We start from the raw sequence: 25352 nt of genomic DNA, 5'->3' as shown, positions 1-25352 counted from the left end.
GACTGCACAGTGTTGAGGTCTTCACAAAGTTTTAACCTCTGGGAGTCAGACAATCACTAGCTCATATATTTACTTTGAAATACAGGCCATTGAGCCCTGCCTGATATTTGCACAGCCACTCCACTCAGCTGTAAGTATTGTAGCAGGGATCTGAGATTATTAAAAACATTGATTTTACCTTATGCATGTTTGGTTTTTCTCAGTCTTTAATTTAATTTATTCCCGTTTCTGTGACTTTTCTCTGCACACTTGACTTAGTTTCTGCCAAGGGGCTTGCATACTGATCTGGAAGAGTGAAAGCTACCTCTGTGCAGAGGATCAACACAAGACAGTGGGCCTAATCTTAGGACCTAAACACAATTGATGCCCAAGTCTTTTATCGTCCTTCTACATAGGATGATTTCGTTTAACATTTATTGCAGTTTGAAATCTCTCTTATATCTTGATCCTTCAGTAGTGCATTGAAAAGCCAATATACCTGTACCTTCAAAGAGACATGTCACAGTATGTAAAGACGTAACCCAGAAACCAGGAGTTTTTCTGCAAGTAGTTGCTCTTGTACTTACTACTGTGACTTGTAGAAGTTGGTTATTTCTGTGCCAGGGTCTGCTTTACAACATGTGAGTTCTACAATATTTTATTACATGTTGGATATGAAGAAATTTAATAAGCATGCATTAAGTTTACTTGAAAAATTGTAACAATTTTAGCACCCATCCAATGGGCGAGTATTAGTTGTGATGAAATCTGTTGCACTACAGATGCGATTCTGACAGAACTGAAATTTCTCCCTTAGTAAGCAGGAAGTTATCTAATTATTAATTTCATACATATATTGGCTTGTTTGTTTTGTTTGGTTTAAAGCCATTTTCAGGTTTCTGCGTAAGTATTAGGACATTCTCCATGACCTAGTTATCCTAATTAATTCTTCTTGGGTTTTTTTTCAGTTTATGACTTTCCGGCAGGGTCCACAAGTATCTTTGGTGAGTCAGCTCACAGCATTCCAGAGGATAGCAGTTTTCTACAAGTAAATGCAGTGGATCGTTGTTCTAGCCAGCTTTCCTCTGTCTACACTGAAGGCTGAAGTAATATAAGTCTAGCAGGAAGAACTGAATTAATTTCATCTTGCCTTTCTGATATTTTTCTATGAATTTTTTCTCTCCATGAAACTGCTTTGTATGTATGGGGATATAGGTTGATATACATACATAATGGAGAGGAAAAAAACAATCAGCAAGCATTCATTGTGTAATAAAGCAGTCAACTGAGAAGGAGAATATTTGGAGAAAGTAAGCTTTGCCAAAACCTTAGCAATAAATTCTCTTCATCTGGGACACAGCAACTCCACTTCTTTTTTTGTTCTTTCTTCTTTTTATTTTCTCAAAGGGAATTCACAGACTGAATAAGAAAACTGCTTGTTGACTGTAATCCTTTCAAGCTGAATGGGTGGACTTCTTGAAGAACACAGCTATAGAAAATTCCTTTAAAAAAAAAAAAAAAAAAAAGGAAAAGAACTAAAACCAGACCATACTCCAAGCAGTTCAAAGGAACACAGCTTTTTGCACAACCTGCTCACATGTGATGCTTCCAAAGTGAAACACACACCAACATCAAAAAGGGAGAGAAATAAGACATATGTCTTGGCACTACCCAGTGGAGGCATTGGTGTGGCTTCTTTTTGGAGTCAAAGATTCTTACAGGTCTATGTTTAAGTGTCTTTTGCTTCCCTCTGTATTTTAAGCCATACAATATGGCCATTGCTGTTTTTCCAATATTCCTTCTGACCCAGTGCTTTATGCAATGAATAAGAAGGGTTAAATGCACTACATGAGGAGGTATACAGACTTTGTCTATATTTAGCACTGCTGCTAGATAAAAGTGTTTTCTCTTTCTCTTTATTTTTAATTGTATTGTATAAATTTGTTGCTGTATGTGCTGTAGTTCTTTGTATGAAGGTTTAAAACACCCTGTAGAAAATACTGTCTTCCTTAAATTCCACAGATTTTTTTAAAAAAATAATCTGTAATGTTTCAGTTAAATTTTAGTTGCCCTAACATTTTACATTTCCAGAACACCTTTTTGGGAAGAAGAGCTACTCGTATTTAGAGATGTAAACTTGAACTGGTTGGGTGGTTTTGATTTTCCTACTCAATGTGAGGCTCTAGACCTCAAATTTAGTCCAGGATGCAAGTAGATGAGGTTGCCCTTCATGAAAGATAAAAGGGTATGAGTTACAAACAATATTTTGCAGTGGAAATGTGTTACCATTGTGATCCTTCTTAGTTTGAGAGCAACTTTTAAATTATGTAACACTTTGTTTTTAGGTTATTAATCTCTGTGCATCCATTTGGTATACTTCTTACTATGTAGTGTGCATCTTAATATTCTCATGACCTGATTTAATAAGAAGGATAAAAATAAAAAGTTCATTCTTGCAGGCTGGACCACAACCATGCTTCTGAAATCGCTCTGCTAGAAAGATGAATTTTAAATAATATTTATACAGCATTTTCTTTCTCTGAGAAGCTTTTGAGAGCTGTTGAGTGCAGTTTGGGTCAATTTAATTATTTAATTTTCCATTATCTTGCATAGAAGAATTTATGTCAAGTTTCTTATACACGCTGACAAACTTTTGAGATTTATATTAATGAAGAATATTCTTATACACAAGCACAAGTGCCTATATATTTAATGGAGATATTTTCATTCAACAAAAGAAAAGTATGGATAAACCATGCACATAAATTATGTACAGTAAAGAAGTAATATGGCTTAAATACAAATAGTACTGTACTAAATTCTTTCCCCTTTTATTCTGCTTCTCTTGAAGTGAATGTGTTCCTCTGCTTCAGCTTGCAATGGCAGGTTTAATTGTTACTATGTGTTTTGCATTGTGTTAAATGACATCAGGCTTCCCTACACAGCTGTCCCTTCACAGTCAGAAAGACAGTCCTTTTGCATCAAAGGGTGATCTGACCCAGTGCGTTGACAATGAGTTTCGCTTTTTAATAAAGCTTTAATTTTGTACTATCTGCCCCTTTCTGTGGTCACTGCACATGAACTTCATTCAGCAGAAATAATTAGGCATGCTGAAGACTTTGATTTCAAATGTGCAGGACTATGTATTTTTCCTCTGAAGTCAGTAAGGGCAGGATCAGGCCTCGAGTGTACATGCACACGTATCTGTACATGCATACTTGTGTTATATATATATCCTTCAAGGTTCTTTTAACCACATGGTTGTCTGGAATTTGTCAGTTGCTGTGTAGAAAACTGAAATATTGCTGCTGACTTCAGATCTGTACCACCTTGACCTGTAAATATTTTGAAATGTTTTCTCTAGTATCTTAATGTACAAGCTGTCAGAGAGGGGGCTTACACACCATGAAAGATCCTGACCAAAGGAGAAGTGGTAAGGCAAAATTCAAAAAGGTGATTCATAATTTGGGGGTTCATCAGTTACATTTAAAAAAGGAAACTGTTACAAGTCATTCATTCATATATATATAAATATATATATCTAAAATTGTGTGTGTGTCTGCGTGTCCATGTCCGTGTGTCTGTGTATACACACAGCTTTCTAGGAGCCTTAATCTTACAAAGAAGGAGCTAGAGTGCAGTCAAATTAAGCACATGAGAGTGGGCTACCAGTCTGTAAAAAGGTATGCCTTTGTTTACTTCAGTGTTAAAGACAAAGAGGATTCTTTGTGATTGTTGCATTATTCTCTTGCATTATTGCATTATTCTCACTCCTCTCTGAGGAGTCCAGCTGACTTTGGGGGATCAGCTTATATCACTGAAGGTAATTATATTAAAAAGAACTACTTTATCTCATGTATTTTGGGTATTTAAATAGGGAATTGTGTTTGTCACATGTTACAGTGAAAAATGGTGCTTGTGAAAATACATAGCCTATGCCTATGAGTAACTACTCACTTATATGAGAATACTTGTGCCTCAGTGATTTTGTGTTGTTATTCTACTTGGTGGATTGTTAACTTTCTAAAGGGATTCATATCTAAGAGATAAAGTTGTTTTAGACTATGAACATTAAACATTCTAATGAATTTTTTTACAGTCATTCTTTTATACAGTTCTCTTGTTTTCATATTAAAATGGTCTATTTATATCTGCATGAGAAATGGGTCTACACTGGAGCTGAAAATACAGTCGCAAGGCACATGTGTATGTGTGTGAGTGTATGTGAGTGTGTGTGTGTATTTGGATCTCCCTTTCTATGTATATACACACATACAGAGATGCTGAGGTATTGCAGTGCTAAGGTGACCTGTCACATTATATTTCATTTTCAACTTTCTCTGAAGAGGTGTGAATGAGTATAAAAATTACATTTTAACCGTCTATTTGCTGGTTTCCCTGTGAAATCTTATAGCAGAAGTTTTTTAAACAGCACTTTTTTGTTGTCTATGTGAAATTTTGTTTAATCTTTTTTTTGTTTTTTATTCTATCCTAGGAACAAATAAAGCAAAAGACCACAATTAAAAAATAGCTGGGTGGGGGGTTTATGCCCTTTTTTCTGTACAAAAAGCAGCATTTTGTGTAATATTTTATTCACAAAACACTTTTTGATGAGAAAAAAAACTGGGAGTATATTTTTCCTAAACCTTACAGAGTATTCTGTGTATTTATACATACTTGCATATACAGATACAAACTCCATTTGCCATTCCGTGTGTCTGGGTAGTATTTGCTCTAAAGACATATCTGTTGCATACCATGAAAAGGTAATTTTTTAAAAGAGTTAGTTACACTTTTTTTTCTCTACTACTCTGTATGATTTTATTATTTGTTTGAGTTATTTTTCATATAATTGTAAGTTATTTTTGTTCCATGTCTTAGAATTCTTTTTAATGTAAAAGGTAAAAATGAAAGGTGAATGGTATGAAATAAAACTGGAAAACTGACATGGCCAGTAGAACATCCTTTTGTGAGATGCCTTTAAAGAATACTGCTCTAGCCATTGTCCACAATAAAACTACTAGTATTTGTATGGATTATTATAATTAGAAACAGGAAAAAAAAAAAAAAAAAAAAAAAAGCAGCCTCAGAGATTTATTCTAAAAAACGCTTGGATCAGAGCTTTAAGTCTGGATTTAATTATTGTTTTAGTGAGGCTACAGATTTATAAAATGATGCCTCAGTGCGTATTTACACCCTGGGTGGAGACACAAATAAAAGAAATTTAACTACATTTTTGTGCTGTGATAATTTTTACTGGTTTCTTCATTCATGCAGTTCTACAATACAACATGTAAAGATATTTTGCTTTTCTGAATAGTTATTGTTTGTAACATACTCAAGCAATTATGAAGTTATCTCAGAGCATTTAATGTAAGGAGAAGAGCATCTGTTTTTTGTAGGAGAAAAGGACCTGGGGGTCCTGGTGGACAGGAGGATGACCATGAGCCAGCAAAGTGCCCTTGTGGCCAAGAAGGCCAATGGCATCCTGGGGTGTATTAGAAAGGGGGTGATTAGCAGGTCAAGAGGGGTTCTCCTCCCCGTCTCTTCTGCCTTGGTGAGGCCACATCTGGAGTATTGTGTCCAGTTCTGGGCCCCTCCGTTTCAGAAGGACAGGGAACTGCTTGAGAAGAGTCCAGCACAGAGCCACAGTGATGACAAAGGAAGTGGAACATCTCCCCTATGAGGAAAGGCTGAGGGAGCTGGGTCTCTTTAGCTTGGAGAAAAGGAGACTGAGGGGTGACCTCATCAGTGTTTACAAATACGTAAAGGACAAGTATCAGGATGATGGAGCCAGGCTTTTTTCAGTGATGACCAGTGATAGGACAAGGGGCAATGGATGCAAACTGGAGCATAGGAGGTTCCATGTGAATATCAGGAAGAACTTCTTTACTGTGAGAGTGACAGAGCACTGGAACAGGCTGCCCAGAGAGGTTGTGGAGTCTCCTTCTCTGGAGACATTCAAAACGCGCCTGGACAAGTTCCTTTATGATGTGCTCTAGGTGACCCTGCTCTGGCAGGGGGATTGGACTAGATGATCTTTCGAGGTCCCTTCCAACCCCTAGGATTCTGTGATTCTGTGATTCTGTGTTTTTACTGTGCATTTGGCAAAATGCTATTAAAAGACACAGAAGTTGATGCATACTAATATCCATATTGTCTAAAACTCATCCTAAGAATCCTCCATGCTTAGGGAAATAATTTACCACACCCATAAATTACAATAGAAATCTAAGGAAAAAATATAAACAAATTAATTACATGCAATTATAGTTTGTATTTGCTAAGAGACCATTGAAATAGTCATCCAAGCTGATTTTACTATGAAATTATTGCAAGGTTGGCTGTGAGTCAACCATGAGCAGAACAAAAACTAGTAAACCCAAATTCACGGACTTGTGCACATGAAAGCTTACTAGAGCTTTACTAAAAATGAACTTTGCCTAATGCATTCTTATTTACGACAATTTAATGTAAGAAATTTGCCCCATGGTTCAGCATTATTCAAAACAGGAGAATCCTGCAAGCCACCATGAAAAACTAAGAGGTGCTGAATTCAAGCATTTCAGAATTCCGTTTTTTTTTTTTTTATGGAGAGAGCACTGTTAAAATAATAATTATGCAAGTTCCTCAAAACAACATGCTTTTCTCTGGGTGCCTGAGCTAGAGCAGCTTTTCATTATGTCCTGCACACCCTGCTATAGCAAAACAGTGAAGTTTAGTAAGGAAATTATGTGACAAATATACTCCTCCAGAGAATATAATTTCTGAATGAAAGTTGCCTGAACTTTTTATTCTATAAAGTGTTGGTGCTTTGGGTGTTATTTTTCCTATTTCAGAACAAAACTCCATTTTGAAACATCAGAATTTTTTATGAGATAGAAATTCAAGGGCAGGGAGGTGGTATTTATTATTTTCTTTCTTCTCCTGTGCACCTATGCCAAAGCCAGAATGTATTCCTGAATTTATACCAATTTGCCCTAATGGAAAATATTTCAATGAAGTTCAATTTGCTATACAGCTATCTCCTTCAACAAGAGTGTAAAATACCAACCAACATCCTTCCATTTTGAATACAAATGTATCCATATTCACTGCATGTATTTACAAGATACCTTGTAATAGAGAATGTCTGTATAAAACCACAACTGTCCATTTTCCTAGGCCATGATCCTCAGGAAAATGCATCTTCACATTCAGACTTGCTGGTTCCTACCCTGGATCATTTTATCACACCAAATAACATCAAATGCATTCTGAATTTCAAAATTGATTTTCAAACTCTGTTTGTAAACCACTCTAAATAAACCTCCTCAAGAAGCAGCTTTAAAAAACTTCTCCCATAATGGACAGTCCTAAAGCAGACAGCTTCTGCATAACTCTGTATACTCGTTCACTGCAATATATAGCTACAGGAAACAGAATTATTAAATTGATACTACAGAATGAAAAAAAGTTAGCTTTTTAAGGTTGCAGTGTCTCCTTCCAAAATGTTATTTTATATTTTTCCTCTACCTTTCTGGCAACTGTAATGTTCTCATTTAAAAGCTAAGTATGAAAAATCATTCTACCACATCTTCCCATGCCGTTTATAGATTTACAACCAAAGTAAATTTACCCAGCAGTTGGTATCATTAATGATTCACAAATGAGATGGGCTAGTTCAGTGAACAGTAACAAAGAATACCTTTCTATGTGGCTAGTTAAAAGTTCCAACATACCTTTGTTACAGCTAGAAAATGCATACCTCATGCATAGTTGCAACTAGGTACACAGGACAGAGCACTACAAGTAAACCCAGGTAGACTGAAGAAAATACAATACATTTCCTCAATATCTTACGTTTTTCCCTTTTGACCAAAAATGTACTCGAACCTGCCAGTCAGTGAGCACACTTCAGGCTTGGCTACACAAGTAAATTATTTGACTTCAGCTATTCCAGGAATGGACACAGTGAGGTTGATTAAGCTCATGGAAAAACAGTATGTCCTGGCCTCTTAATTCCCTCAAAATTCTATGAAAATTCCAGTGTAAATCTATTGGAAAAACACAGAACAAAGTTGCTGATAGAACTGTGGTTGACACATTTTGAAATCACAACAACAAGACTCACAGCATTGTGATTTCATTTGTTAACCCATCCGTGTGCATAGCACAAAGATGTAACTACCATAGAACGACAGAATGTTAGAAGTTGGAAGGGGCCTCTGGAGATCACTGAGTCCAGCCCTCCTGCCAGAGCAGGACCACCACAGAATCTAGGGCACACAGAAATACATCCAGATGGGTCTTCAGAGTCTCCAGTGAAGGAGACTTTCTCAACCAGAGCCTTGTATCTGTTTTTCAGTGGCACCTGGGTTGGTGAGGTAGGCAAGGAAGAAGTTTGTCTGCTGCCACAACCACAAACTTGCTTCCATTCACTTCCCTCCTCCAGACTACTGCTTCTGGGCTGGCAGCAGCAGTATGCAAGGGCTCCCTGATCCTGCATACTTTCTGATGAGTGCTCCCATTTCTGTTTCAAAGAGCACAGAGCCTGGCCCCACCAGTCTATCTCCTTTTCAGCTTCCCTGATGCTCCTTAGCTTTTCAATTTCTTCTTGCAGCTCGGCAGGGTAGATCATCCATCTGCTTGCTGTGCACACAGCAGTTATCACAACTGCCACTTGCTGCCAGCAAAAGGCTTTGACATTCCCTGCAGCCTGTGGCATGCACAGCTCCATGTTTCCATGGGTTCTCAGTCTGGGTTCCCATGTCCACCTTGACTAGTGCTGAGCGCATGACCTTCTGCTGAATGGAGACCATAGCAGCTGTCTTTCCAAGAGGATGCCAACCACCAGTAGGGCTCTCCTGTCAAGCAGGCTGAACTGCTGTTCCTCCCCTCGCACTCACCCATGCGCCCAGCTTGCTTCATTGCTCTGTGATGGTACCAGCTACATCTCTTGTGGTTGCCCCGGCAACGTCCCCAGCCTCTCAGCCTCACTCGCAAGAGTTGCCAATTCCAGAGTCCTGACAGGTGTCTTTGCTCTTCCTCAAGCTTCTGTAGCTCTGGGACCCCCCAGTCTGCCTCGATGTAATGCACTTTTTTAAAGGCACAGCACTTACTGCTTGTCCCTTTGGTTGGAGAAAGAAGAGGGATAACTTCCATTAACTTTAATGGAAGTTAAATTTGCAGTGCCTGAGTGACACTCCTAGGCAGAAGTTATAACGGTAATGTCAGACCAGTTTATCCATCATGGACATGGGAATAGGGTTAGATTACACCATTATTGCACTCAATCTCCAATAATGATCAATTTGACCTTTAACCAAAGAGTCATCAAAATATTTCTGCAAAATGGAGATTTTTACCCCTGAAGCCTAAAATCTATGGAAGCTGTATTCTACCACATGCATTTTTTTGCCAATCATTCCTTAGAAATCAAAGAAAAAAATGCTGGCTATAAGTTGTCAAGCTTCAGTGCCAGTTTTCTCTTTTGTGACTTTGTTAAGACAGTCCACAAAAGCATGACATAAAGTAGCATTTTTGTGACCTAGATACATGTTGAAGAGAAACTGTATTAAAGCGATAAAATTAATTTTAGGGAACCTGCTGAAATAGAATCTGCACAATACCAGTAATTTCTATCATAATTACTCAAAATCAAAGCTGAACCATTCTTTACAATATGGTGAGATTACCTAACTAATGTAAATGCTGCTTAAAGATTGAACCAGAAAGGAAAGAGAGGCACTCAAATGCACTGTGGTGCTCTTACTACCTACTCAGAATGAAGGCGGGGGTGGTTGCTTGTTTTTAGCTAAAAGACACGTAATAGTGGCTTTGTTGCATTTACTTTATACTTTCTTCTTTAACCCCTAGCCTCAACATGACAGTCAATGAGGCTATGCTCAATGGCTCAAAGGACAAAAGGAATTCAGTTTGCCAATCCCATCATTCCTCATTTTACTTTCATATCACTGTGTGACCTCCAACAGGGCATCTAACATACAGGAACAAGCTGATGCCAGACTGCTTGGCCTGATGAGTTTTTCATGCCTTACTGATAGAGCTGCCACATTCACAGTGTAAATTATGGCTTCATGCAAGGATGTTGTTCAAGTCATCACACAAAATTAAGGTTGCTAGCAGGGAAACAAGGGCTTTAAGGGCCTTAAAGGAAATTATTATTAAAAGAGCTCTTCATGCCCCTTTGGACCAAGGGATTGTGAGTGGTGGACCTGCACCCTGATGGCAAAAGGTTTGATGAAGCAACTGGAGACCAGTGTGGCCCAGAGCTGACCACAGTATGCCCCTCTCCCAAATACGCTGTCTGCACAAATCAATAGCTTTGGTGATTCTGTGCCACCTGAAAATCCCACCACAAATAGGATTCTCCAGGAGCTGACTGGCTGGGTTTTACAGTGGAATTGGAAGGATCTTGTTTATTGAGCAAAGCCAAAGCTTCTGGATGTACTTCTCACCACCGGTACTAGAGAAAAACTGAAGGAGATGCCTAGTATCTGGTTTTTGCTCAATGAATGCAACTGACTGCATCAAATTAATTCCCACTGGATAGTCTGATGTTTATTATTGTTACTACTGTTTCTTTGTGTTTAATGGCTGTAGGATATTCTTTTATGCCAAATTCAATACCAAGAAAGGAGATTTAAAAAGCTCTTCCTATATTGTCTTTTCTGTTGTTCAGAAAATCTTCCTAACAAAGCATACTAAACATTTTGCTCACTGTGGGGCTGCACAATGTGAATGGTACTTCTGCTAGCAGAAAAAGGTAAGTAGGATAACTGATGCTGCCCTAATTTGTATATCCTGCTTGAGAATCATACTCAAGTCTAAACTTGAATTGAAGTTTGTGTTTTAACTAAAAGCAAAAAGAAAGTCACAGATATGTTTGAGTGCTTTTTGCCATTTTGCTCAAAATGTAAAAATAAATGATCTGAAGGCTGTCATCAGATTTCTATCCAATTACTTTATACAGATTAAGCTAATGGTGGACTCATGGGGGACTTCAAGCACCCTGATATCTGTTGGAGGTACAACTCTGCAAAACACAAGCAATCCAGGAGGTTCCTAGAGTGTGTTGATTGCAACTTCTTTTTCCAAATAATAGAGGAACAAACAGGGAGATGTGCTATGCTGGATGTTGTTCTCACCAACAAGAAAGGTTGGTGAGGGATGCTAAGCTCAAGGGCAGCCTTGGTTTTAATGACCATGAAGTGGTGCAGTTCAAGATCCTTATGGCAGCAAGGAAGGCTCACAGTAAGGTTACTACCCTGGACTTCAGGAGCGCAGATTTCAGCCTCTTCAGGGATCTGCTCAAGAGAGTGTCATGGGATAACATCCTGGAGGGAAGAGAGGCCCATGAAAGCTGGCTGATATTTAAGGACCATCTTCTCCAGGGCCAAGAGCAATGCATAACAACTAAGAGAAAGGCAGGTAAAAAGTCCAGGAGGCCAGCATGGATGAGCGAGCAGCTCCTAGAAAAGCTCAGCCTTCAGAAGGAAGCATACAGGGAGTGGAAACTAGGCAGGTATCCTGGGAGGACTACAGAGAGGTTGTATAAGCAGCTAGGGATCAGGTAAGGAGAGCCCAATCCCAGATGGAAGTAAGTCTAGTCAGGGTTGTAAAGAGCAATAAGAAAAGCTTCTCTAAGTATGTTGGGGATAAAAGGACAACCAAGGAAAATGTAGGCCCTCTGCTGAAGGAAACGGGAGACCTAGCTCTGCAGGATGTGGAGAAGGATGAGGCTCTCAATGACCTCTTTGCATCAGTCTTCTCTAGCAGGTACTGGGAGAAGGAAGCATCCCCCACTGTAGGAGAAGAACCGGTTTGTGACCACCTAAAGAACAAGAAGGTGCACAAGTCTGTAGGACCTGGTGGGACCCATCCACAGGTCCTGAAGGAGCTGGCAGATGCAGTTGCTAAGCTTCTGTCCATCACATTTGAGAGGTCATGGCAGTCTGCTGAGGTTCCCACCAAATGGAAAAAAGGGAACATAGCCCCTATTTTTAAAAAGGGGAAAAAGGAAGACCAAAGGAGCTACAGGTTGGTCAGTCTCACCTCTGTGCCAGGCAAGGTCATGGAGCAGATCCTCCTGGAAATTCTGCTAAGGCACATGGAAAATAAAGAGGTGATTGGTGACAGCCAACATAGCTTCACTAAGGGCAAGTCATGCCTGATCAGTCTGGTGGCCTTCTGCAACAAGGCTACAGAGATGGTGGATGGTGGCAGAGCAACTGCCATCATCTACCTCGATTTGTGCAAGTTGTTTGACATCCTGATCTCCAAACTGACAAGACAGGGATTTGACAGACACCACTCAGTGCATAAGTAATTGGCAGGATGGCTACACCCAGAGAGTTGTGGTCAGTGGCTCAATGTCCCACCCAGAGAGTTGTAGTCAATGGCTCAACATCCAAATGGAGGCAGGTGACGAGTGAGAATACCCTGAGATTCATTGTGAAGCTCACTGTACACAGGAATTAGGGAAAATATCACCCCAGAATCAGGAAGAACATCTGTCAACCTCTCTTCCAGTTTTTTGCTGCAGTGGGAGTAATAGAAGAGTCTATAGGAGTGTGACATAGAAATGTTAGCTTTAATTCAGGCCAAATTTGCACTGAAGTGAACAAGGAGTGATTCTGCTAAACTTCAGAGAGAGAGAGCATCTCATGAGCATGAAAAACAAAAGACATCTAGTGAGTGCCACAGTAGGAGCTAATCTAAATTTAATGTACTTGGTTTTGAGTGGAAAGGAGAGAAAAAGTGACTAATCTACTCTTTCTACCTCTGAAGGCTTTTCCCTGCTAGACTGTGTGTGAGTCTGTAAAATGTTGAAATTAATCCTGTAGCCTTACTTCATCCTGCAGGCATTTAACAAAGGCAGTCTTCTTGAATGCTGAATTTCAACTTATTATCAGAAGTGAGTGAGAGGAAAAGGGGACAAAGAGCACCTGACATGATGCCATGTTAATAATTTACCAAGACGTGTAGGATAACATCATAAGCTTTCTGTGCAACAATATTTCATGAGGTACTGAAATAGACTCTTATTCCTCACCAAAGGAGATGAAGCACTTGTTGAAAAATGGGAGATAATAAATTTGTTAGAAGTATGTCACCTGTTTGTACAACATTTAACCTGTGTAAGTGTTTAAAGTCCTTTTGCCGCAGGGTTGTATTTTACATGGTAGAATCAGGAGGCTCTTCAGTTTGCTGAGTCTCCTTACAGCCTTCAGTAATTAATCCTGGAAATTGTACCTGGGAATTCCAAACATGCATCTTTGCACAGTGACAGAATGTAATGCAGTGCAAGGGCACTCCAGGAACAACACTGTGTAAAAGGATCCTGGGCCACACTTCTCCAAGAGGTCACATTCTTAATGAATTCTCTGCATACCATAAGTGTGATGGCCCTTAAAAATATATGAATGCCATAACTTGGAAAAAAATTGTGAAGCAGAATCTAGACCTGATGAAGAGCAAAGATGACTCCCATTTGTGAATCTGTATTTACAAAGTGAGGATATATTGGAAAGACGTGTTGCTTAGACTATCTTCAGGACTCAGTGTCTTTATACAAGGTCATCACCATCAGTCAGCTCTAATAATAACAAAGCCATCTTTTATGAGCTATTCATGTTACTACAAGGTTAGAAGCTGAGGAAGCTTCAGTGGCATTGGTGAACTTATCAGCTACTCTTCAGGGAAGCTAAGTAAGTTTTCTTATGGAGTAACATGTTGAAACAATAAAACCTGTTGTCAAAAATGCAGGAGTTGAATGAAACACCCTTGAGGTTTTATCCCCTCCATCTGGCTGCACCAAGAGGAGAGCACTACAAAAAGTAACAGCAGGTTCTGCCTAAGCATTGCATTTGCTGAGGAGGGATCCAAGTCCCATACTTGCCTGATCCCTTGAGGACTTGGGTTTCTATGACATTCTTGGGAATGTCAAGAAAAGTCTCCTCATGCTTTTTTGAACTCCAGGGACTCTTACTCTTTGTTCTGTAAAAAAGCTCCATCTGAACTGATATTGGCCACTGAGTTACTTCTTACTATTCCAAAAACAAGAAGTGAAATTAGCGATTTCCAGCAGCAAATCAGCTGCAAGCACTTGCTCTTTCTACCATTCAAGGGATTTTATTACTGTACATAAAACCAAGAAAAATTATGTCTACTTCAATGGAACAGGACACAAGGTTCCACTACGTTTCAGAGAAACAGCCCTGGTAGCACATGTGGCAGTTGCACAAGACATGCAAAAATATACAAACTCTTAAAAAAATCCAATCTTATGCCAACTCAAATAACCTTACTGAGTCATAGGATTCCCAGAAACCATGCCGTCACTCCTGAAGCTGTTGATATGCCTCATCACATTGGTATGTGATCTTTCTAAATTTGCCGACCCTCTCAGACCAGAGGGTCTTCTCAACAATCCTAATTTTGCTTGCTGACTTCTTCTCTTAAGTTTGATGGTCCTGGATTTGTGCTAAGGCACCCTAGTTTTGGAATGGTTTCACTCAGTCTATCTCTACAGAAATAACTATGCCTACACTGGAAAGACAGAGATGGCTTGTGTTTAGCAGAAATGTGCTGTTCTTGAAGAGTTTGGTGTTTGAAGGGTTGCACGGATAAAAAAATTTAGAAAATTAATATGGTATTTGTATGGACTACTAGACTGGAAGATCAGTTTTATTTTCCCCCAGAATTTAAAACAGATTAGAGCAGTACAAGGAAAAGTAAAGTCAAACTTTAGGAGATACAAAAAAATGAGCTCAGAGGATTACTTATTTTTTTTACTTTCCCATGCTAAGCTGGTACTGATAATGTATGATTGATTGATGAGGGCAGTTACCCCACGGCACATTCCTGAAGCACCAGGAGCCAGGTTGTCATAAATCATAGATTCATAGAATCAGAGAATGGTTTGCGTTGGAAGTGAGCTTAAAGATCACATAATTCCAACCTCCTGCACCGGCAGGAACAACTCCCACTACACCAGGTTGTTCAACGCCCCATCCAGCCTCCTGTCCTCAAACACTTCCAAGGATGGCGTCTCCACAGCTGCTGCTTTTTTTCCCTCCTTTGTCTGCCTGCAGTGATCTTCTGGGCAGATGTCTCAGAAGAGTAAGAACTTCTTCATGGATACCTGGGGGAAGGCTCCAGCTCAGGAGCTGCCTGTGGGTCTTCCAACAGGATGGGAGAGCTCTTTCTGGAGCAGGTAGGCAAGAGCTGGCAAAAGCGGTGAGAAGCTTTGTCCTTCACACCAGTGAGGAGAGCAGTGGGGCACCTCAGGCTGAACCCAACCCTCCCGCCAGGCCCCAGGGACCTCCCTCGCTGGCCTCCAACAGGCTCCATGCCTCACAGGGGCACAGCAGCCCAAAAGACCCAGGGCCCTTCCTCCCCTCTTCCTCAGGGCTCCCTGCAGAAGAGATGGCACCTCCACCCTGCAGGGGCAGGGCTGGGGAGTGGGGAAGAAGCGTCCCCGCGACACCCAGCAGCGAGCAGTTCTGTCATGGAGCACTGGGAGACCTTGCACAGCCCAGCTGGGCCTCCCTGCCCTGTCCCAGTGGAGGGATGCCTGGATCCTTTGCCCCCTCTCAGCCGCTGTCGAGCCCGGGGGGCTGCGCTGCTTGCCCCAGCAAGGGCACCGGGTCTGTGACGGGAGTCCCTGAGGACTCCCGGTGCTCCTGGAGCGTGGTTGCCAACATCTCATCAAGGAAAGCCCAGACCTGGGATGAGAAGGGGGCTGGAGCCCAGGGCTCATGAGGGGAGGTGGAGGGCAGCCCCTGTGCCCAAGGGGCAGCCTTTCTCTTGGGCAAGCAACACGGCAGGCGGGAGCGAGCCCCAGGAAGGGCCCCTCAGCCCCCACGACCCTGCTGCTCCCACACCTGGGCATCTTCCAGGCCATGGCCCCCAGGCCCAAACCCACCATACTTGGCCACACCCGTCGGCCAGAGGCACAGTCGCCATCACAAGGGCCTCCTGACGTCACCAGCCCTATAAAAGCAGGGCCCCTGCAGCTGGCCACAGCTGGCCCTGGAGCTTCAGGCCCTCGCGTGCCAGGCATGGCTGGGAGGAAGAGGAGCCGGAGCAGCGGGGCAGGCGGCTGCACACCTTGGTGTGGGAGGCCACGGAGCTGCTCCCCAGCACCACGGAGGAGGAAGGCATCTCCCAGGAGAAGGAAGCAGAGGCAGCCGAGGAGGAGGAGGAGGCAGTGGAGGCAGAACACCAGCACCCCCCCTTGTGCTGTGAGTGCCTCTGACCTGGCTTCCCTGGCCGAGGCCATGCAGGGCTTGTCTCTGGGCCCCCCAGGGAAGGCTCTGGAGCCCAGGCCTGCCTGCCTGCCCGGGAGCAGCTGCCGCAGCCAGGCGGGGGGCTGCCCGCCGTGCCCTGGGACAGCACAGAGATGGCTCCTGCAGCCGCCGGAGAGGAAGGCACTTCCCGGGAGCCTGAGGAAGGGGAAGCGGTGGAGGAGGAACATTCCCCGTCGCACCATGAGAGCCATTGCCCGTGCTCACGCAGCTGATGCTGCCCAGCACGTGGCTGTGGGCACGCAGGGAAGCTGCCCGGGGCCCTGGCGTGTCTGCCGGCCGAGAAGTGGTGTGAGGCCCCGGCGAGAGAGACAGCGCGGCCACTGGGCAGAGCCGAGGCGCGTTGACAGGGGGAGAGCTCCGTTCCACTGAACAAAGCTGCTCTGGGCCTCCTACAGGCTCATCTGTAGCACCTTCCACCAGTAAAGGTTCTGTTGTTGATTATCAAGGCTTGTGTGGGCCCTTCTTTGCCAACCCTCACCACTGCCCCTTGCCAAGAGGTGTCACCTCGTCCTTAGTGCGCCCTGAAGGGGAGGGGAGGAGAGGGTCCTGCTTCCCCTGAGCTGTGCTGCCTTGCCCAGCTGGGAGGGGCCTCCCACAGCCTTGCAGAAGATGGCCTGCCCCTCTACCACCCAGGCCCTTCCTTTGGATGGTCCCCAGCACCAGCCCCACCACTGACCTCAGGAGCACCCCCACTAGCAGCTGCTCCACGGGTGGGATTCGTCCTGCTGAGCAAAGGCAGTGGTCCTCCCACCCTTCTCCTGTCCCATGCCTCACCCATCTGGATCCTGTGGGATGCTGTGTCACGAGGCTTGATAAAGACTGCCAGGCTACATGGCAGCCACTGCTCTCCCCTTGTCCCTCCAGGACAGTCACCTCCTCAAAGCAAGCCTTGTGTTGCTCCCGGCACAGACTCATCCTTGGTGAAGCTGAGCTAGGTTGTCGTGGTTCCTTGTCTCTTTCCTGGCTGGCTCACCATTAATGTCATGGTTTGGGCCCAACATGACAACAAAGGAACAGCTCCATGGCTGCTCACTCAACTCCCCCCCGACACACACACTCTAGACCCGAGACATCGGCTGAGAATCAGTATTATCACAATCAGAATCAGGCAATCAGAAGTTTTCTATTCTGAAAAGGGCAGCAGTTCTGTCTCTGCAGGTGTGACTGAGCAGGTCCAGCCCCTTGTAATGCTGGCTCCAAGGGCTTAACACTCTACTATGAAAATATTTAGATCAGTTTTAGTCTTGAAGGTGGCTAGTAGCAGTTATACTTTGCTCTGGTGATCTTATCTATGATCTTACAGGAAACAAGATAGACAGGGTATAAAGAAACTTCTAATTACCTGCAAGCGGTGGATTGAAATTTGTCACCAATATTATGTTCCTTACTTTTCACAAGCAAACCTGATATGGGAACAAGTGATAGTGTAAGATGGTGTAAAAGTGATTTAATTGAGAAATTTATTGCTCAGCAGTCTTAAAATATGAGATTAAGTGGGTTTAAATGAGCTCATTTCTACATTGAACCTATGGTGAAGTCTGGGCTGATGTCATTATGAGTTCTTCAATTCAGTTGAGGAATAGAAAAATTGAATTGTCAGTAATTTCTTCCCTGAGACAAAGACTGGTCTTTTTATTTTATTTTTTTATTATTTTTTTTTTAAATTAGATCCTTACATAGAGAACCCTTACCTTATATTTCTTCTCATATCTTACACCAATGGAAAACAACGTCTAAGGTAAGAACCAGAAGAAAGTTTTATGACTAATATACTACATGGCTAATTGTTAATCCCATATTTATTACCATTGTATGATAATAATGTTAGGCCTAAGTAAGTCTCTTGGAAATGCTGAGAGATACTGCTTGCATTGGGCATCTTTCATCTTTGTCTACTATCCATTAAATGTAAATAAAAAGGATTTGAAAATGCAGATATTAAATGTAATGGGTTCTCATTGTGCCAAAAATCTCTGTAAGACAGATTTATAAAGAGCCATAGACACAGATGAATATTTAAGTCATGCATCTTGGAGAATAATTTAACAAAATTATTTTTTCAAAGAACCATTTAGATTTAATTCCAGGCATATTCTTGTACAGTTTGGACTCTAAAGCAGTGCAAACTGGCTGTATATATTTGTAGGATGGCTGCACTTAGAGGATTCAAAGATAAAAATCTCCAATACATGTGAAAACCATATTTTCCTGAAATTTCTGGCTGTTTTGAGTCATGATCAGTTATAGTAAAACTGGATCCAGATTTCACAGTTCTTTCATTGTACATTCTGACCTCACCTGAAAACTTTCAAGAAATACTGGATTTTTATTTTATCCTATTGTCTCAAAGCAATAAAACCTCTTGTATTTTTTAACAGTTGTAGCTGTTAAAAAACACATTTTTGCAAATGTTGACCGAGAACACACAATATATTTTTCCCAACTGTGAAGGATTAATTCTAGTTGCAATAAAATATTTATATTTTTCACTGGCAAAAGCCTCACAGAAACTTCTGAGGTACTTTACTACCAGTGGTCTGTAAGCCTAACTCATGCTAAGTCACAAGACTAAATCATACCTTAAACTTGGTCTATTTTAATTGCAATGGCCTTTCCTTAATGGTAGTTTATTCTATTTCCTTCACTATGTAATTTAAAACAGTAAATAAGTTTAGTCATTTAAATCACTGAAAGCAATTACATCTGTTCATTTTTATATTTTTTTTTTTAATATTTTTTCTTGGCACAAACCCCAGATCTCAATTCCTTCCCGTATTTACTCTTTCCAACAGAAAAACAAGACACGGCAGAGTTTGTGCAGTAATAGATCTCTGCATTAAACTTTTATACTCTGCTCCTTCACTCTTAAGACTTCTAATATCTGCTCTTTGTAATCAGTCCTTATTATACCAGACTGTTCAATTTCCTTGTAAGAAGAGGACAACATTTTTATTTGGGAAAAAAATTAAACATATTTGAAGATGAAAACACTCCCTCATTTTTGAGGAAACATTACAAAGAAAGAACAAAACAAAGCATAATTATTAATGCTGGCTTCTAAAATCCCTAAACAATTTAGTATTAGAATACATCTATTAAATAAAAATTATTCAGTCTTTGACTGCAGAATCTTTTACCTCATGCCAGAAGATTACAGCACATCAATGGTTACTCAAGATACTCTTTACTAATCCACATAATGGTATTTTTTTGGAGGTGGTTGACTACACACAAAGAAGAAAAACATGAGAAAGCAATAAAACTTCATATTTTCATGTAAGACTTACTTATTGATAGTTTCTTCAAAGTTTGTTTGTTTGTTTGTTTGTTGTGTTTGGATTTTCGTTTGTTTGTTTGTTTTTTGTATGATTTTGTGTCTTGCAGAGTGGCAATATCCTATGGTTTAGTCTACAGTTAAGATGCCAAAATACTCTGATATAGATCCTAGTTTTGTATGTGAAGAGCTTCAGAATGCATGCAATCTGCCTCAAAGATGTGTAGGCTGGAGGTGTTTCTACCATTTTATTGCAAGTTGAAAATGTCTAGTTTTTCCTTTAAAAATAAAACAAACCATCAGCTCACTTGGTATAGGTCTGCTCAAATATCACAATAACTACAATAGGCCCAAACAGCCTTTCAAGCGTGTTGCCTCCTGCTAACATGTTCTTCCAGCTGCTGTAGAGCACCTCAAAGAGTGGCCCTGGACAACTCCTTCAGAGTCCAGCGTGGATCTACCTGCTGTCAGTGAAACTCTGTGTTTGGCCCACTTGTCAACCCCAGGATGTCAAGTAAACAGTGGCAGGCAGATACCACATCTCAAGATCCTGAAATGGGAAAGCAAGGTTTTGTCTGTACCCCCAGGTAAGACCATATTTAAGATGCACAAGTATTCAGAATTATGAAGTAAATTAGGTGTCTTAAAAGTACTGTGTTATTAACCAATAGAAAAATGGGCTTCAGGACAGTGTCAAAAGAAGCCAGGAGAGATCCACTGCAATCAGAAAGATGTCAAAGTGGGGACTTTTTTGGTTGGATAAGCTGGAAGCAGGTAACAAAGACAAAAAATGCAGGTGCTACTTCTTCTGGGTGGAGAAGCACACAATGCTGCTAGCGCACTCTGACAAAGGTGCCAAGACCTGTTTTTTCTGTGAATTATGACTCAGCATGCTATGGTGCTCCCTACTCTTCCATGAAATAAAACTGGATGACAGTTTTCAGGCAAGAAGACACTTTCCTCCCACAGAACAACATGAGAAGCTTGACTCTGGGTTGTGAGCTAATGACTCCAGCTAAAAAGTGTTCACCTGTAATCTTATTCTCCAGGAGCTCAAGTTTATCTAGTTTTTATCCATTGTCTAAATGTGGGAAACACACCATAATTTTTTGTTAACTTCAGTTTTCTCTTTGTTTGCTGAATGGAACATCTCCTGAAGACACATTTGTGTATTGGAGGCTAATGAATCATGTTCCCAGAGTGTTGAAGAGTTTTGGCTGTGAAGTTATAAAATCTCACTTAGCAATTTTTAATTGGCAGCCTTGCACTATCTGTCACAACAGGGAAGTCTGGAAAGACCCCAAGCAAGAAAACAACAAACAGATGTTTCAAATAATAGTAAATGCCCAATGTAAAAAATGAACAAACAAAAAAACCCACAAACACCCAAAAACCAAACCAACAAACAAAAAACAACAACAAACCCAAACCCTAACAGCATGTGATCACTATGTAAGAGAATGTAAACATCCAAAACAAACCAGTGATTCTCTCAAGTCAGAAGGATGTAAAAATAGAAAGTTGAAATCTGGGAAAGCTTGAGGTGAAGATCAAGATCAAGATTTGGGAAGTGGTGAGAGATTTTGACAAGAAGAAGAAGAAGAACAGAAAAATCACTAATTTCTTGTAAGTACAGCACCAGGAGAATTTTTAAAGCAAAATAAAGGAAGTATCTCAGGTGAAGAGCGGGCTAGCTTTTTGACTGGGAACATCTTCATCCTAGAAAGGTAAATAACAGAACACCATAGATACTAGGTTTGAAGAAAGCATATGAGAGTCATGTTCAAATTTGTGGACATCGTATCCCTGGAACAACTTGAAATGTTATTACATTCTAGCAAAACCTATTAACAATGTCAGGGCTTTACACAGAGGTGCAGCAAGTACTTTTAAAGGAAACACAATGACCTTCAGTGTAGCATTTGGCATAAAACTTCCAGTGTCTCACCTCTCAATTTTGCCATTGGCTTTATTATAAAAAACTTACTTAGACAGAGTTAACACAAGTAGTGCATGGCTTAATAATAGGAAATTAGGAAAGGAATTTCAAGTTTCCTGGGTTTGTTTGTTTGTTTGTTTGTTTTTAAATACAGGCTCCATCAGCTAGTAAGCAAATATCCAAGGACCCTGCAGCACTGAAAAAAAAACAACAACAAACAAAACAAAACAACAAACAAACAACAAAAAACCCACCCCCCCCCCAAAAAAAAACACACAACAAAAAACACAAACAAAAAAACCAACAAATCTAATAGAAAGTCCAGCAGATAAATACAATTGCCATACCATAACAATAAACTATCAGCCAAAGAGGACATTTGGGAGGAAAAAACAGCACAAGCTGAAAAGGTATTTTATTGTAAGAGTCATCAAAGGCTGTGAATGGGAAGTGGTCCTATGACTACTCAATGTGTTGTGCTATCAAACTTGCTATTGCTATTGCTTTCTTCTGACAAGTAATTTTCTTTGTTTTGGGTTTGGTATATTTAGCTGTTCCTCATATAATCCATCCCTAAGGAATAACAGTCTACTGAGCTAATTACTTTTAGAAGGTAAACTTCCTCTTTAACTTACTCTTGGCTTCCACATGTGTCCACGGAAAACCCTCCAAAGATTTTTTCTACTCTACATGTTCGCATAGAATTGCAGCAATTAATTTAGAGACTGCTTCTAGCCTAGTCCCTTGCACTTCTTGTTGTTTCTCCCAGTTAAAAAAAAAAAAAAAAAAAAAAAAAAGAAAGTATGTGTATGAAAGTTAAAGTTCAATTATTTTAAGCCAGCAGTTTTCTAAAAGTAATCAAGAAAAACAGAAGTGTTAAAATCAATATGCTAATTGCTTTCTAATTGGAGCTTCAGCTAAGAAAGCTGTAACATGTTTATTAAACAGCACAAATAAATAACAGCATCTAAGTAAGTTCTGTTTTCATGGCATTGTTCTTTCTGTAGAACAGTTTCAATTGTAGTATTGTTCTCCTGTGAGGCTTAGCAAGGTATTGTGAAACAGCTGATTAATCAGGGAGAGTAATTTTATCGTAGCAGGTATTATTCTGTGTTGCTATCATAGTTTCCTTTGCACTTTCTAACACTTTTTACTCTGGGAAATGCACAGGGAATTACATACTAGCACACACATTTGTGAAAAGACATATAAGTTACTCAACCCTTCTAACAGTCTTCTAAATAGATTGAAGAAATAAACAAATACTAATCACTTACACCAAGTCCAAAGGTGACAAGGAATGGTAAAGCCTCAAACTGAAGTACCCTCATGCCTCAAATTGTCAGCTTCAGGTTGCACTCCAGATTTCATGGATAATTCAAAATTTTGGATGCATTGTCTGTAGCATATCCCATTGTCATAATGAAATGGGAAAGTAAACTGATAATCCTGAAGCACTATGCTACTTTTGTACATTTTAATAGAGGAAAAATGAGTAAAACCAAACTGCCTGCCTGTCAGGAATTAAAAAACAACAACAGAAAGCAACTCCCCCACCTCCACTGCCCCTGCCCCAAAACCAAATCCTAAACCCATATTCCTAGTGTTTGTAAATCAGGAATGTTTTGTACAGATCTATACATGTTAATGATACACTGGCTTGAGTCTCTCTTAGGTCAGAGATCAAATTTGTTGTTACAAATGAGCTGTCTCAGAGATAGTTCTAAAGAATAATATGAAGTTCTTCTTTGCTTAAAAAAAAAAATTATTTAGACTAGTTGCCATTCTTCACTGAATTTGAATATAAAAAGAGATGAAAAGGGAATGACTGTCAATAATACTGTGCAGTTAGACTTGGAGAACGATGGTTTTTTGATCATTCATTATATTTCTGATTTAGAAAAACTTTTTTCCACAATGTAGATGTGAAAGAATTCAGTTTAAAATTTGTTAGGACCAAAAGAAGAAGCCAGAGACTATAACCCAAATTTGACAGACATCTCTGTTAAATGATGCAATATAGCTTTGGTTCTGCTGGTAACTGACACTCTGGTAAACTTTGTGAGCTTGATTCTGCAGCCTGGCATTCACGTATATCTGCTCCTTGTCTGCAGAAGTTCTTCAGATATAAAATGAGACAGGCCAAGATCTGAGCTGATTGCAGATGCACTACTAGCTTGTGGCCTTCTCCCTACTTCCAAATTTTGTACCTCAAATTTGCAAAAAATTGAGTTTATAAACAATGACTTTTCATAGCTAAGCTAAGCAAGGCCTGCTTACTAAAGATGAGACTAGCAGAGCCTTCAAGAATCTAATTGCTGCCATAATTTCTAAAGAAGCAAAACTGCTTCACAAGTGTATAAGGAATATTGACTCCAACTGAGAGTTCTCCTTAGCATCGCCAAGTAACGATTCTGAGATCTGTGAGACAAAACCAGGCAAGAAAGTGCTGGAAAATATTTTTGTCCTGGATGTGATTTTGGAGTATTGTAGTGGTCTTCTATCAGAGTTACTGTGGAAAACACTTAAGCTTACAAGATGACATTGTCTATCAACAGCACCAAAGAAGATGATCTCCAACTCTAGACCATTATGGAATTGAAAGTACAGTAACTAGTGTTTTACTATTTGAAAGCATGAGACATATTGCCACCTCTTGCATATATATACAAAGAGGGGAATTCTGAGCAGGTAAAGATCAGAGCAGATGGCAAAGACTGATGGGCAATTCTTAAGGTGTTCTTATACATATTCATTGTGCTTCATGACAGCTACCAAGTTACAGAGACTGTATTTGCTGAACCTTTTCTTGCTTGTATCTCTGATAACATACTTATTTCATACTAAGACAAGTGAAATAAGAATCAGGCAAGGTCTAATTTTCCATTTAAATTATCCTCCATTAGCTTTCCAGCAAAGTGGATTATCAGTTTGAAAAGCTATTGGAATTACTCTGAAAACAGAGGTGTAGCAGTATCAGTGCTGGTATTTTTTACTCACTGCTGTATCCTGCCTCACTGTTACTCTTGGTATTGGCCATTAAATAGAGACCTTCTTTCGAAAACTACTTAGCATAATGTCCACAAACAAGCACTTAATAATCTTTATTAAACAGAGAATGGTTAATCAGCTGGCCTAAAATAGTATTGCTGCACTGATCTCATCCAAAGTATGTAAGTGTTCCAGTTTGGTTTGGTGGGTTTTTTAGTAGCTGGGGAAGGGCCCCAGGGTGGCTCCAGTAAGAAGCTGAGAAGCTGCCCCTGCTCCAAACCCAGCCAAGGAGCCATTAGAGGGACAATAGATGTGCCTCAGCGATTAACATATGAAAGAACAGCTGTAACACCTGAGCAGAGAAGCACTTGGGAGAGAACAGCTGTGCTGGACAAGGAGAGCAGTGCTGGTGGTTGGTGAGGAAGAAAGGGAAGAAGGTGCCCAAGCAGAAGTTTCCCTGCAACCCATGTTGAGACGGCAGCTGTCCCCCTGCACTCATGGAGGAAAGCGGTGGAACATTCCCTGAATGCACCAGGAGGGGTGAACTTGGCCACTGGACTTGGATTTTGTGGCCAGAGGATTTGCTGCCAGTGGGGTCTGATGGCATAGCTTTGCAAGACCCCGGCACCAGGGGAGTTGGGTGTTCCCGAAGCAGCTGTGACTCTGTGGGAAGCCCAGGCTGGAGCAGCTCTGGACCTCGTGGGAAGGACTCATGAAGTACAGGTTCGTGGAGGAGGAAGGAGCAGCAGGAACCACCAGCCTGTGAACTGACTCTAAACCCCATCCCCTGTCCCCCTGTGCCGCTGGGGGGAAGGAGGGAGAGAAACCGGGAACAAAGTGACTTGGGCCTGGG

General features: G+C 40.8%; 1 protein-coding gene across 1 annotated transcript in view; it reads left to right on the top strand.

The window, feature by feature from the left end:
- Positions 1-4093, top strand: part of GLIS3 (GLIS family zinc finger 3) — a 181172-nt gene extending 177079 nt beyond the window's left edge. The window contains exon 10 of the mRNA XM_051642348.1: positions 948-4093. Within this exon, the coding sequence (XP_051498308.1) occupies positions 948-1084 (137 nt within the window). The 3' untranslated portion in view covers positions 1085-4093. The remainder of the gene's footprint in view (positions 1-947) is intronic.
- The last annotated feature ends 21259 nt before the right edge of the window (positions 4094-25352 follow it).

The sequence above is a fragment of the Apus apus genome, chromosome Z (assembly GCF_020740795.1).
Source record: "Apus apus isolate bApuApu2 chromosome Z, bApuApu2.pri.cur, whole genome shotgun sequence".
NCBI lineage: Eukaryota > Metazoa > Chordata > Aves > Apodiformes > Apodidae > Apus > Apus apus.
This window is presented reverse-complemented; position numbering and strand designations above follow the sequence as displayed.